This window comes from Nerophis lumbriciformis, linkage group LG25 (genome assembly GCF_033978685.3).
Source record: "Nerophis lumbriciformis linkage group LG25, RoL_Nlum_v2.1, whole genome shotgun sequence".
Lineage (NCBI taxonomy): Eukaryota > Metazoa > Chordata > Actinopteri > Syngnathiformes > Syngnathidae > Nerophis > Nerophis lumbriciformis.
Window position 1 is genome coordinate 15156575 of NC_084572.2, and position 15507 is coordinate 15172081.

Here is a 15507-nt window from a genome sequence, read left to right on the forward strand (position 1 = left end):
GATAAATGTCGGTGGTCTTCTCCCGGTCACAGAAAGTGCGGAAGCCACAATTTGCTTCCCACGCAGTGTGATATATTCTTATTTCCAAGGAATTGTACCATGTCTTCTCCTGCAACTATTAAGGTAAACAAACCAACTAAGTTGTGTTAGTGTACTCACTCTCTAGTCAGTCACCCGGTGAAGTGTTCAACGTGCTGGTCGGTATAGGCAGGATAGCTAACTATGAAGCTAAACGTACGTGTCTATGAGACCAAGAAATAGGACGTGTTTAAATCCATCCATTTTTTCTACCGCTTGTCCCTTTCGGGGTCGCGGGGGATGCTGGAGCCTATCTCAGCTGCACACGGGCGGAAGGCGGCGTACACCCTTATCAAGTCGCCAACACAGATAGACAACATTCACACACTGGGGCCAATTTATTAAATCGTTGGTTTTAATTCAAGCATTTTTTCAGTTAAGTTACATTTTAAATATAATGATATATGTGTCATTGTTAGCATAGCACTCCGTATGGCTGCACGAGGATACTTCCGGGTGGTCCAACACGTCACGCTAATCTTTCAAAGTAAAACAATGAGCCGAACAGAAAACGTCTGCCCAAACTTGCCTAATTGGAATACATGTCATATGTTTCTCTTCCAAGTGAACTTGTTTTGTTTGTATTTTTTTTTAGATTGGAATAATCGGTGGCTCAGGGCTTGCTGACCCTGACATATTGGAGGGAAGAACCGAGCGTTACGTCGACACGCCTTATGGAAAGGTCAGTTGTGTGATTCCGTCATGTTTTTGCAGACATTTGCTAATTTTTTTTATATAAGCTGTGTTTTCTGTTTTATTTGGACAGCCATCAGACGCCTTGATATTGGGGAAAATAAAAAATGTGGAATGTGTGCTTCTTGCAAGGTAAGAGAACAGCGTTTAAATAAGTCTAATACCACCATCTAGTGGCTTTTTCTGAAACTTCATGATGACCTATTCCCTACCTCCAGTGACAATGTTGTGTAACGTAAATTAAAGTATTTAAATGCCTATTTTAGACATGGAAGGCAGCACACCATAATGCCATCCAACATCAACTACCAGGCCAACATCTGGGCGCTGAGAGAGGAGGGCTGCACACATCTGCTTGTCACCACGGCGTGCGGCTCGCTGCGGGAGGAGATCCAACCCGGGGATATTGTCATCGTAGATCAGTTCATTGACAGGTAAATGGGTTATGCTTGTATAGCGCTTTTCTACCTTTCAAGGTACTCAAAGCGCTTTGACACTATTTCCACATTCACCCATTCACACACTGATGGCGGGAGCTGCCATACAAGGCACTAACCACGACCCATCAGGAGCAAGGGTGAAGTGTCTTGCTCAAGGACACAACGGACGTGACGAGGTTGGTAGAAGGTGGGGATTGAACCAGGAACCCTCAGGTTGCTGGCACGGCCACTCGCCCGACTGCGCCATGCCGTCCCCCCTGTCCTCTACCTTTAACCAGGTTAAAGTCCACATTTGTTCATTTTTGTGTTTTTTCCCCTGACTGATTATTATACTATCAGTGCAAATCTCAATTATTGTAACCTTAACATGCCCACCGGGACTTTGTTTGAGCGCCGATTCGGAAACGGTCTTCTAATAGAAAACTAAAATGGGTATCTGTGTAGTTAGCTCACTGTTTCAAAGTTCAAGGTTTCTTTAATGGTAAAATTGTTGTGCGGACATTTGTAATTGAGCGTCAAGACAGAATGAAGCAAGCAAACACAAATCATATAAAACAAACACTTTTTTTTTTTTAATCCAGAAAAGATAGACAGTATACAGGCACACTGTAGAACAGGGGTCACTAACCTTTTTGAAACCAAAAGCTACTTCTTGGGTACTGATTAATGCAAAGGGATACCAGTTTCCATCCATCCATTTTCTACCGCTTATTCCCTTTGGGGTCGCGGGGGGCGCTGGAGCCTATCTCCGCTACAATCGGGGGGAAGGCGGGGTACACCCTGGACAAGTCGCCACCTCATTGCAGGGGCTACCAGTTTGATACACACTTAAATAAATTGCCAGAAATAGCCAATTTGCTCAATTTACCTTTAACTCTATGTTATTATTAATAATTAATGATATTTATCTTTGTGGAAACACTGATCATCTTAATGATTTCTCACAATAAATATATATAGAAACAGATAAATATCAATATGCAACACTTTATTTTTATATTTTCTCTAAGTGCACATTTTTCAAATTGAACATTTTCAAATGATCACTTCTAAGACAGTCTTGTGAAATCACAATATCCCATTTTAACTAGCTAGCCACTAACATTTTTTAACAAATCATGAATTACTTTGCACCATGTTTGTACAAATAATAACTCGTGTAAAATACAAAAGTCAACTCTCAAATGTTTAAATAAATCATGTCACACTTTGAACTGGACACCAAATCTGTTATCTGTTTCTTTGTCAGTTAGTGAAGACCAAGTCTTTAAAATATTTTCTTGGATTTTCAAATTCTATTTGAGTTTTGTCCCTCTTAGAATTAAAAATGTCGAGCAAAGCGAGACCAGCTTGCTAGTAAATAAATACAATTAAAAAAATAGAGGCAGATCACTGGTAAGTGCTGCTATTTGAGCTATTTTTAGAACAGGCCAGCGGGCTACTCATCTGGTCCTTACGGGCTACCTGGTACCCGCGGGCACCGCGTTGGTGACCCCTGCTGTAGAACAATACAATATAATACCTAATGTCGTCGTATTTGTTTAATCTGGAGCCAGAAGATGTTTAAAGAGGATACGATGCATGAACTTAAAATCAGAATTATTTACTCCCTATTGGTTACAATTCTAATACAATTTGTCTGAGCCCTGTCTGTCCCTAGTATCATTCAACACAGCGACTTAAACAGGGCTGTACGCCCTCCCCCTCGCGCACTTACAATACATATCACCATGTATGAATATGCAATGAGGTGTCTGCTTCCAGGCGTGAAATCTTCCTCTGCCTTCTCCTTCCTGGAATCCGACTTCATAGCTGGTGTTGTCCTTCAGACCTCGGCAAAGTAGCCACGTCAACAGTAGCAAGAATGTGGATAAGTACCAATGATTGTCACACACACACTAGGTGTAGTGAAATTTGTCCTCTGCATTTGACCCATCCCCTTGTTCACCCCCTGGGAGGTGAGCGGAGCAGTCAGCAGCAGCGGATGCCACGCCCGGAAATCATTTTGATGATTTAACCCCCAATTCCAACCCTTGATGCTGAGTTCCAAGCAGGGAGGTAATGGGTCCCGTTTTTATAGTCTTTGGTATGACTCGGCCGGGGTTTGAACTCACAACCTAGCGATCTCAGGGTGGACACTCTAACCACTTGGCCACTGAGCTCGCTTTGCACTGCAGCTGTGTGGCATAGATGTCACATAGGCTGAGTTTATTGTTGTTTTCACTATTTCACATAGAGGAAAAGACGTCTAACTTATGTTAAATATTGCTGCGGAGCTGTGTAAAAATGTAGGTATTTTCCCACACGTCTCACTGACATGAATCACGTGACCGTGTGAAAGAATTCTCCAGAAGGTGCAAGAAAAAAAGCCTGGAAGAACTCAAAATCCGCCATGGTGTTTGGTACATTTTTTTTCCCCCACAGTGGTTGATTGTTTTTTACGTTCCTGTGTTTCTTAAAAGTTAAAAAAAGTTAAAGTACCAATGATTGTCAAGCACACACTAAGTGTGGTGAAATTAACCTCTGCATTAGACCCATCCCCTTTCAGTCACACCTGTGGTGTGGGAATCTTGAAGTGGCATTCATTCTGCCTGAGGCTTAATGACAAAGAGTTGGAACGCTACTACTTAAACGTTTTTCTGTTTGCCCCACTTTTCTCATCTTACCTTTTTAGACGTGTGTGAAGTACAGCCTCAACCCGTGTGCAAGCTTAATATTGACTATTCACACTTACTCTTAGGATCCAAATTGTTTGTGTCCGTGTGTGTGTGCGCGTGCATATTTACATTTATTTATTTATTTAATGGCCTTTTTGTAAAAAATAACAGTTTTATAATGACAAAATGCAAAATATGCGATGTTTGTATTAATAAGTTGCAAAGTGGAATCTTTGAGTTTTTCTAATTAGAGCATTGAATTGGTCACAAAATTCATGACATTGATTCTGATACAGTAGACACAAATATTTTTTTACAGTGCCTACTGGACTAGAATGAGAGAGAAAGTAGGCAGGACTTGGTTGAGTTTATTGCCTTCACACAAGTATTTTATATATATCTGCCATGTTATATATAACCGACCAAAATTATTTTTATTGCATTTCAGCATCTCATTCACGCTAATCAAAGCTCTGACAATTGTGCTCATGGTTTTCTGGTGCCTTCTGGTAGTTAAAAGCTTCAATTACACCAAAACAATATTTTCTTGTTTTTCAAACGACTAAAATGAGCGTCATTTGATTTTCACAGAAAAAGCGTAGTAATATACCTGTCTGTTAAAAAATGGCATTTATAATAGGAGTCAATGGAGAGTTCTGAAGACAAAGTGTGTATCCTTAATTTTTAAAATTCTATTATAACAACATTGCAATCAAAAACATAATGCAATTCTGTGGGGGGAAACCTGTGCAAATTTCAGACCCATAATCTTTAAACTGAAAATCATAGCACATCAGGAACACATGTAATGTCCGGTTTGGACACGTTTTAAACTGAAAGGCGACGATGTTTGATCACTGAACTTGTTCCATTTTAAATTGAGCTTATTTTTCAAAGTTAGTTATTTGCTATAGTTTTACAATATTACATTATTATATATTTTATATACATATATTGTTTGATTGTAAAGCCTGTACTGTATGTAAAAGTGTAGCACGAAAACACTGATCTTTTCCACGTGACCACACAAAGTCCACAAGCTCACAAAAAGTGAGCCGGGTGAACGCCTAGTCTTGTTTAAACGTGTAGCACAACAAAACATCTTTACTCCTCACTTAACAATAATTATGTTCTGTGGTTCCTTCCTTCCGGACACTTTTTGTATGGCCTTGTGACAAATTTATCAGCCTTTTATATCTAATTGTGTCACACAGGCATGCTTTTATTTTCACTTCATCATACTTAGTAGAGCACTCATAACAGCGTTTCTACATGTGTGTCTTGTTTAATGCTCACGTTCCCACAGAGTTGGGTTTTTGTGTACAGTTGTCGCATGACCCTTCTACAAACTGAGTTGTCTGGATTGTTTTGGGCCTTTTTTGAAAGACTTTGGTCTAACTTTCTGTGCTTTTAGGACGAACAAGAGAGCGCAGACGTTTTATGATGGCCAGCCGACGAGTCCTCCAGGTGTGTGTCACGTCCCCATGGCTGAGCCTTTCTGTAACAGGACCCGAGAGGTGAGCAAATGTGCTCAGTTTATAAAAAAAAAAAAGGCCAACGCGAGACTCTGACCGCCCTTGCCCGATTTCCGCAGATGCTGCTGGAGGTGGCGCGGGGGTTGGGCGTCAAATGCCACGTGAAGGGGACCATGCTGAGCATCGAGGGACCCCGCTTCTCCTCGCGGGCCGAGAGCCTGATGTTTCGCCAGTGGGGCGCCGACGTCATCAACATGACCACGGTGCCAGAGGTGGTCCTGGCCAAGGAGGCCGGCTTGTGCTACGCCAGCATCGCCATGGCAACGGACTACGACTGCTGGAAGGAGCACGAGGAGGCGGTGAGTGATTGTCTTTTATTGCTTGTGTTTGTCTGGTGTTGTTTGTTGACGTTGCTGCTTCGGGCATCATAGTTCTGATACTTTCACTTTTTGTTTTGAGAAGCACGGCATATATTTTCCCACGTTTTGTTTGTTGCAAACTTGACTGACTAGATTTATTTCTTAAATACATTGTGGGAGCACAGTCTTTGCCAGGGTTTTTTATGTTTCGAAACAACTGTTCTCTTAGTAAATATCTAAAAGCAGGCGGCTCTGTCTTGTTTTTTTCACGACGCAAGTCTTTGTAGTACCAAACATATTTTTGTTACTAACTTTTGGCATACTCGTAATCGCCAATTATTAGGAGTGCTCCAAAAAATCAGTTCACATTTCAAATCGCAATTTTTATTTATAATGATTCACAATTTTCGAGAATCGGTTTAAAAAAATGTTATAGTTTTTTATTTTTTGTTTGAAATAGTTTTTTAGTTTTAGTTTTTATTTAAGAACCTTTTTTTGGATGAAAAACATTAAACCCCTATTATTGAATTTATAATTAGTCATAATGTTGCTTTTACAAATTGTTGGTATCTTCAATCTTTAGTATTGTGTTTATTATTTCGATAGTAACTAGAGATGTCCGAAAATGGCTTTTTTGCCGATATCCGATATTCTGATATTGTCCAACTCTTAATTACCGATTCCGATATCACCTGATACTGATATATACAGTCGTGGAATTAAGACATTATTATGCTTAATTTTGTTGTGATGCCCCGCTGGATGACAATGTAACTTTACCATGAATTGATTAACGTGGACCCCGACTTAAACAAGTTGAAAAACTTATTCGGGTGTTACCATCCAGTGGTCAATTGTACAGAATATGTACTGTACTGTGCAATCTACTTATACAAGTTTCAATCAATCAATCAATCAAAAACAAGGTTTTCCAAAATAAGAGAACAACTTCAACTCCAGTTATGGAAAAAAGTGCCAACATGGCACTGCCATATTTATTATTGAAGTCACAAAGTGCATTTTTTTTTTTTTAACATGCCCCAAAACAGCAGCTTGGAATTTGGGACATGCCTAATACCCACTACAACTATGGGAAATACTATACTTTGACTTTCACAAAGTGAAGTCATTTTTTTTCAACATGCCTCAAAACAACAGCTACAAAAACAATGAAGGCACACAGCTTCAGTCCAGAGTATACTAGAGCATACTTGCCAATAGAGATGTCCGATATTATCGGCCGATAAATTCTTAAAAATTTAATATAGGAAATAATCGGTATCTGTTTCAACCACCCGATTTTTCCCGGGAGACTCCCGAATTTCAGTGCCCCTCCCGAAAATCTCCCCGAGTAACCATTCTCCCGAATTTCTCCCGATTTCCATCCGGACAACATTATTTGGGGCGTGCCTTAAAGGCACTGCCTTTAGCGTCGTCTACAACCTGTCGTCATGTCCGCTTTTCCCATTCACATAATATATGCGGCTTTTACACACACAAGTGAATGCAATGCATACTTGATCAACAGCCATACAGGTCACACTGAGGGTGGCCGTATAAACAACTTTAACACTGTTACAAATATGCGCCACACTGTGAACCCACACCAAACAAGAATGACAAACACATTTCGGGAGGACATCCGCACCGTAACACAACATAAACACAACAGAACAAATACCCAGAACCCCTTGCAGCACTAACTCTTCCGGGACGCTACAATATACACCCCCCCCCACAGGTTGTAGAAGACGCTAAAGGCAGTGCCTTTAAGGCACGCCCCCAATATTGTTGTCCGGGTGGAAATCGGGAGAAATTCGGGAGAATGGTTACCCGGGGAGATTTTCGGGAGGGGCACTGAAATTCGGGAGTCTCCCAGGAAAATCGGGTGGTTGAAACTGATACCGATAATTTCCGATATTACATTTTAAAGCATATATCGGCAGGCCGATATCGGACATCTCTAATAGTAATGTATTTGTAGTATGTCTTCTCAAGTGCCTTGTACATTTTCATCCTAAATATTGTAAGGCTGGGATTGGGTTGGAGTTGCTCTATTTTCTTTTATTAGGTTGATTTCCATTCTGTACATTTTTGTAATTAAAAATTAAAAAAGTAAATACATGTTTTTTAGGCCAACATTGTGCGTATAAGTCGTACGTCAGCAGCCAACAGGAGCTTTTGTCACCTGTAACCTGTTTTGAAAAGGTTTTATTATAATTAACATACCAACTAATATATACTGTATCTCCACTACCAATGATTCAAATTTGACCGTTACTTAGATTTAGCAATAGTGCGTGCGTACTGTGAGCTTCATTCACGTTTCATTGCTTTTGTTTGTGTGGCGACAATCAATGGTTTTGCTTCATTCGCCGTTGGCCAGGATGAAGACAGTGAAGCCGATGACTCACTTGTGACTCAGCCTCCTCTGGCAGAGCTTCCACCGGAGGCTGGCAGGGTTTGGGGGGGTGTGTCAGGAGGTAGTTTTTGTGGAGCCGGAGAGAGAAGGCGGAAGGATGTGGTGAGTGGGGGGGGGGGGGGGGGGGGAGTGAGAGGTCAGCTGCAGGAAGTTAACGGATGAGGAGTAGTCAGGGTTGGATCGATGACAAAGGCGCCTGAACTCACCCACATGTGGCACTTCCACTGTGTAACTCGGCACACGCACTCCCCCTCCCCACGACAAACACACACACACGCGGGCGTGCGTAATCTCACTCGGAAGCCATCAGTGCACTGATGCTGCACACACGCCTCGGCCGTAATCATTGCACTCATAAAACTAATGACCTCATTCGCTGCTGAAGACTGCAGGAAGTTCAACAATATGCACACACTTCAGCAAAACAAGACAAACGCCTCGTCCTTCTTGTATAAATGTTGCAAAATAGCCCCAATATTTACACAACCATACTGAAGTTTTCAAGTCTGTCAACTTATTTCTTCACTTATGAGTGTTTTAAAGAAAACTACAAAAAAAGCACAAGCTTCTTCTCTTTCCAGTTTTCTAAATGCTTTTGGGCTCGTCATTAAAAGTTACACACAAGCTTAAAATATTTAGTGGTTGATTAATTTTCTTACACTTTCATCATGACAATTAACAATATATGGAAATATTGCCTGTTCAGTTTTTATTATAATTAGGAGTGGATGGTGATAGTTTGACCCTGAATAGGATTAATTCAACTTATATCGCTTGTTGTGTGTATTTTATTTTATTTATTCGACAGCCAAAAGTGGCTTAAAAAATAAAAATAATTGAATGTCGCAATTAGAATTTTCCGTGGCAGGCGTGTCCACAGCGGCCATTTTCATCTTTTTCATTTGTATACATTTAAAGAAAAACTTATGCCAGCTTTGTGTATAGATAAAAAAGTTTATTATTAATTAGTATTAAAATGTTGTTTTTCTTGCCACATTACGGTACTCATTTTGGCTTTTTTTCTTTGTTTAATTTTATTTCCTAAATTATAATTTTGTAAAAATATCGAGGCCTTTTTTTTTTTTTTAAAGTTAATTGAAATTATGCCAATAAGTTAATTTCTCACAGTTAACCAAAATTCAGAAATAGGATTAATCAGAGTGATACTATTAATATAATACCACACGGCGTGGCGAAGTTGGGAGAGTGGCCGTGCCAGCAATCTGAGGGTTACTGGTTCAATCCCCACCTTATACCATCCTAGTCACGTCCGTTGTGTCCTTGAGCAAGACACTTCACCCTTGCTCCTGATGGGACTGGTTTGCGCCGTGCATGGCAGCTCCCGCCATCAGTGTGTGAATGTGTGTGTGTGAATGGGTGAATGTGGAAAATAGTGTCAAAGCGCTTTGAGTTCCTTTAAAAAAGGTAGAAAAGCGCTATAGAAGTATGACCCATTTACCATTACTGTTAATGTAAAAAAAATCAAATAAAGCGCCCATCGTGATATCCACTCTCCTACATCAATCTTCCCTCTCCACTTACCTAAATTCTAATTATCCACAACCTGTCATGTAAACTAAAGGCAAGCTTAAAGTTGAATTGTTTTGTAGTTAGCTATTTTTTACTTATTTAACAAATACAGATGTTGAATTCTTGCACCAGATTTGCTTGTACAGTTTAATGTGAGATAATAACTCAAATCATTTAGAAAAAATAAATACATTAAAATTCGATTTAAATGTGAAGTAAACGTAAATATAATTCACATTTAATTTAGAAATTAATACTAAAATAAATAACAGTATCGAATATTACAATTATCTATTTACTACTGGAATGTGTTCTATTTTTAATTAGAAATAAAGGTTAAAAGTGTTGGTCACAATGGGTCATCAACCCTAAATTGAACAGGTCCGGGCTCAGAAAGTTTTACATCTGCTTTAAAGATTTTAGGCCATGAGGAGGCGTCGCCTCTTTTCAGATTCTTTGAATGTGCCGTCTTCAGTCAAAGACCATGTGACCAAAACTCTGTATGTTGAGCTTCATTGCACCTGGAGTTAGAATTAGCATAGCATTTACCCAAACTTGTATGAAGTCCTGACCGCACCTCTACACCTGAGCATGCTTTATAAGTGTGTTTATTTACTCACTGTAAGTTACGCCTCCCCTCTCCTCAGGTCTCCGTGGACAACGTGATGAAGACCATGAAGGAGAATGCCAACAAAGCCAGCAGCATCCTGCTGACTGCAATACCTCAGATCAGTCAGATGGACTGGACTCAGACCATAGCCTCCTTGAAAGTAAGTCACTGTCGTTCCGTTACACCTGTTATGTTATATTAACATGTTGTATTCTGTAATTATCTAGTGTGTTTCATGTTATATCAGTGCTGCGTAGGGATGTTGCGATCAGGGTTTTATGCTTCCGATTCCGATCATGCATGAGTGAGATCGGCCGATGCCGATCACATACGTGTATTAACTGTACATTTTTAAACATTTATGGTGAGTGTTATTGACAACTTAAAAATAGCAGGTCACGATTTAAACTAGTTCCTTATTTTCCTTTATAACAAACAATTGTTTAAGCAAAACAAAGGCAATAGTACACAAACAAAAACAAAAGCTACTATCCACTTCTTGTTTAAATCCTTTAGTTTTTTAAGTCTAAAAGTTATTTTAATGCATCCAAGGAATTACTCCCGGAATTTGCAAACATTAACAGAAACGACAACAGCAAAAAATATTTTTGAGGAAATAAAAACATCGAACTAATCTCTCTAGTAGCGATCATATACTGATATTACCCTTTCCATCGACGCCACCAATTTATGTATCAATCCATCCTCTTACTTGTCATGTTCTGGCTGAGACTGTCCTCCAGTGGTACTTGATAAAGATATTTAAGATACTAAGAAATGATGTTTCTTGGACAGAATGGAGGTGATCATTATTAGCTTAGGGAAGCGGCTCCACACTGTGTATGGAGACACATAATCAGCTGCTAGCTTGTCAGCTGGAGGACTAAAAATTAATACAGTGTCAGCCAGAGTGGATCGGGTCTTAAAAAGCAGCATTAATCGACAATGGCGTAAATGTACAGTTTCATGAAAATCGACTGATATTGATTGGTGGCCGATGGATCGGCACATCCCTAGTACTTACTGCTCCATGTTTTAAAACTGGACTCGACCAATTGCAACTCTCACTGGCCACAACATTGGTTCTAATGAGACATAATACAAAATCAAATCTGCCTTTACAGATATAATCATGTTCTAATATAAATAAAACCAGCTGTCAGCGTTGTTTTTGTTCACCGCCTCCAAAATATGACCACAATAATAAACATACCGGTGGCGACTTGTCCAGGGTGTACACTGCCTTCCGCCCGAATGCAGCTGAGATAGGCTCCAGTACCCCCCGCGACCCTAAAAGGGACAAGCGGTAGAAAATGGATGGATGGATGGAATACAGTGTGGGGAAAAAATAACAATTCTCTTTTGAAGGGGCACAATCTCTAATACAACTCTTGCATTGTGCACTCATGAGATTACGCAACTACGAGACGTTGGCTACACAATTAAGTAAAAGAAGGGAAATATATTCCTAAATTCAAATTCACAAATAGCAGCATTGATTATATGAAACAAACAGAATATCAATATACCGCACAATTATTTACAAGTTGAGAATGTGTCCATGTAATTATATAAATTGTCCATATTATTATATAAATTGCTTTAAATGATGTAACAATTTGTTTGCTCTGCTGCAGGCGATGGCTCAGTCGGCAGTAATGTTACCCAAACACTGAGCGCTTCTCGGATGCCACTCACTCAAGTTCTTGGTTTGTTTGATCGGTGACTAAAAAAAAAAACCACACACAAAAAAATGCCCCCGCATGTCTTTTCATGTCACAGTCGCACAGCACCTGTTTTATGTCTCTCCAGAAGATTAAGGACTTTTCCCACACTACCTCTCACCATACAAACCTTCAACAGATTAATAAATCAACGTGTTCATTTTCACAAGATGTTATTTTTGTATGCTTTATACTTAAAGTATATTTTTTTCTGGTTGCTACTAATTAAGGAACAAAACAAGTTTATTTCTTGATTTTGGACATGCATAGTTGCAAGGAAGGAAAACAGCTCACTATAGAACAATCGTTGCACTGTAAAACAAAATAATGTAATACCATCTTCGGGTCCTATTTTGTCATGTTATGTTACATAAAAAATTGATATTTGGGGTGGGCTGATGGGATGGACAAGTCCTGGTTCACACTGCAGGTCCATTCCAATTTGTATGCCCATAGGCGACCTGTATCGTTTTTTTCCATTTCAGTGTGAACAGTACAATTCCGAATTTTTCATAACCGACCCAGGCCTCTTTCGTATGTGGATATAAATCCGATATACATGCGACGTGTCCTCAATGTGAACGCTCCTGCGCTCAGATCGCATTCATCACACCAAAAGAGACAAGTGTGATAATTATTTGCCAAAATAGATGGTAACAAATAGTTGACAACGGAGCAGAAAACAGGTGAAAATAATGTGTTTTAGGAATTTGCGTTAAAGTTCCACCAATCCTGTCTCCAACTGCTCGCCCACAGACACGCTCTTCAAGCAGACGTCGCAGCAAATTATGCCGTAAAACTGCCAGAGCCAAAATACTTGTCCTCTTTCTTCTTAATATTCTACGAACAATAATTTGGTTCCGAAAATGTTGACTTTGATTTCACAAAATCCTTGAAATTGCCACAAATGCGCCAGTACTGAGACCGACTAGAACTGAAGCCATGTTTACTTTTGTAAACACTGCAGTGCCTGAGACGTCATGTCCGCATGCGGGTCAGATTGCATTCACATTTGAAATCGCTTTTTTTTTTAGGTCATGTGAAAAGCCACTGCCCATGTAGGCAAAAGCATTGATATAACGTCCTTTAAAACTGACTTCTAAACAACATTGCAAAATTTGTAAATTGTCTGTGTCTGACGTTGGATCCACATTGTTGGTTGGGAAATGACCACATTTCAATGGTCAAATCAACATTACAACCTCACATTGAATAAACGTCAAAAAGCATGTTGTTTCCACGTTGTATTTGTGTTGTAGAATATTGGTTGGAAAATGACCAAAATTCTATGGTCAAATCAACGTCAGAACCCAACATTGATCAAATGCCTTAGAAAGCATGTTGTTCCAACGTTATGTTTAAGTTGCTCAATGTCAGGACCTAATTCAACAAGTTCTCAACATGGTTTTAATGTTTTGTACTTGCTGGGTAAAAAGACTGGATTTGTGAAAAAAAACCTCGAATTGGACATCCGACCCTGCAGTGTGAACGTAGCCTAAATGCATTATTATAACCTTTCTTCTGACCTTATTTGACATGCTCTAAACTTCTGAATGCACTTTTTGCACAACTTGCTGTTCTCCAACAAGGAAGTGAACCGCAAATATTCACAAAGGCGTGTGATGCATGTGTGATGTACTGTATGTAAATTCCTCTTCATCGTGCTGTTCCCTATTTTCGACATCATAAAAGTAAGATTTGAACATTTGATCAACTGTACCTCTCCATTGCGTGGCTGCAAACAGGATGCTCTCATAAAGGGAAGTTGCAACAGATGTTACTGAAAGTGTCACACAAAAGTATATATATCAGACTAGTGCAAAATCTCATATCATCTTGATCCATCATGTTATGATTTTATTTAATTGTGTGAATGCTCCAAAGCATTCACACATGGTTTTCCACACCAAAATTAATCTTTTTACTATTCTTCTTCTTCTCCAGATTTTGGCGCGTTCTACCTTCCACATGTTCACCCTATTCAAACCGTTCCAACTTCAAACTGTTCAGCCAATTCAAGAATCGCGGGCTTTGCCTTGACAAATTCCAAAAATTTCCAGATTTCCCAGAATTCCAGGTTTTCCGGGACATTTTTCCCCTTCAAAATGAATTGGCCATTTTTCAAACTTCCACATTTTTCAACCTATTCAAACTATTCCACCTTCAACATATTCCACCATTCTGAACATTCAAATTTCCCTTTTTCCAAGTACAAAAAAATTATAGGATTTTCCAGAATTCCTGGTTTTCCAAAGCCCTATTTCGACCCTTTTTTTCTGGCGACTACTCCTTCCACATTTTAACGCATTTCAACTTTTCCACCGTCAAATCATTCCCCTTAATCAGGACAAAAAAACAAAGTTGTTTTATGAACTGGAAAAATTCCCGGTTTTCCCGAAATTCCAGGAATTCCGTGATAGCATTTCTCATTTCAACACGTTACTACTTATTTCTCCACCGATTGGACACATTTCAACACCAACCATTTCAACTCATTCAGACCATTCAAGTTTTTTACCATTTTCAAAAAAAATTCCCACTTCTACCCAAAATTCCCCTTTTTTTTTTCTTCTGAAATTCCCATTGAAATCAAAGGGACATTCTTCCAAGTTCCACAACTTCCACATTTTTCATCTGACTCAAACAGTTCCAACTTCAAAGTATTCCGCCTGTTCAGGAATTGTGTGCTCTACTTCAACAATTCAAAAAAAAATTCCCAGATTTTCCATAATTCCTTTTTTTAATTTTTAATTTTAATGCATTTTCCCCATTCAAAATGAATTGGCCATTTTTCAAACTTCCACCATTTCCACATTTTTCAACCAATTCCACCTTCAACATATTCCACCATTCTGGACATTCAAATTTCCCTTTTTCCAAGTTCAAAAAAATTCTAAGATTTTCCAGAATTCCTGGTTTTCCAAAGCCCTATTTCCACACTTTTTTCTGGCGACTACTCCTTCCACATTTTAACGCATTTCAACTGTTCCACCGTCGAACCATTACTCTTAATTAGGACAAAAAAACAACGTTTTTTGAACTGGAAAAATTCCCGGTTTTCCCGAAATTCCGTAATACCATTTCTCATTTCAACATGTTACTATAACATTTCTCCACCGATTGGACAAATGTCAACTCCTTCAGACCATTCAAGTTTTTTTTACCATTTTCAAAAAAAAATCCCACTTCTACCCAAAATTCCCTTTTTTTTTTCTGAAATTCCCATTGAAATCAAAGGGACATTCTTCCAAGTTCCACAACTTCCACATTTTTCATCTGACTCAAACAGTTCCAACTTCCAAATATTCCGCCTGTTCAGGAATTGTGTGCTCTACTTCAACAATTCTAAAAATATTCCCAGATTTTCCATAATTCCTTTTTAAAAATTTTTTTTAAATGCATTTTCCCCATTCAAAATGAATTGGCAATTTTTCAAACTTCCACCATTTCCACATTTTTCAACCAATTCCACCTTCAACATATTCCACCATTCTGGACATTCAAATTTCCCTTTTTCCA

General features: G+C 39.1%; 1 protein-coding gene across 1 annotated transcript; it reads left to right on the forward strand.

Annotated features, from left to right (window-relative positions):
- Positions 1–9: 9 nt before the first annotated feature.
- On the forward strand, positions 10–12157 carry mtap (methylthioadenosine phosphorylase). The gene is made up of 8 exons (XM_061983874.1): positions 10–123; positions 674–760; positions 845–903; positions 1038–1205; positions 5283–5385; positions 5463–5702; positions 10302–10424; positions 11902–12157. Exons 1-8 carry the CDS (start codon positions 100–102, stop codon positions 11938–11940), a joined length of 843 nt encoding a protein of 280 aa, XP_061839858.1. The 5' UTR covers positions 10–99; the 3' UTR covers positions 11941–12157.
- The last annotated feature ends 3350 nt before the right edge of the window (positions 12158–15507 follow it).

Coding starts and splice junctions, on each gene's coding strand:
- mtap (XM_061983874.1), top strand. CDS start 100: ATGTCTTCTCCTGCAACTATTAAG. Junction 904..1,037: donor GAATGTGTGCTTCTTGCAAG/GTAAGAGAACAG, acceptor TGCCTATTTTAG/ACATGGAAGGCAGCACACCA. Junction 5,703..10,301: donor GGAAGGAGCACGAGGAGGCG/GTGAGTGATTGT, acceptor CCCTCTCCTCAG/GTCTCCGTGGACAACGTGAT.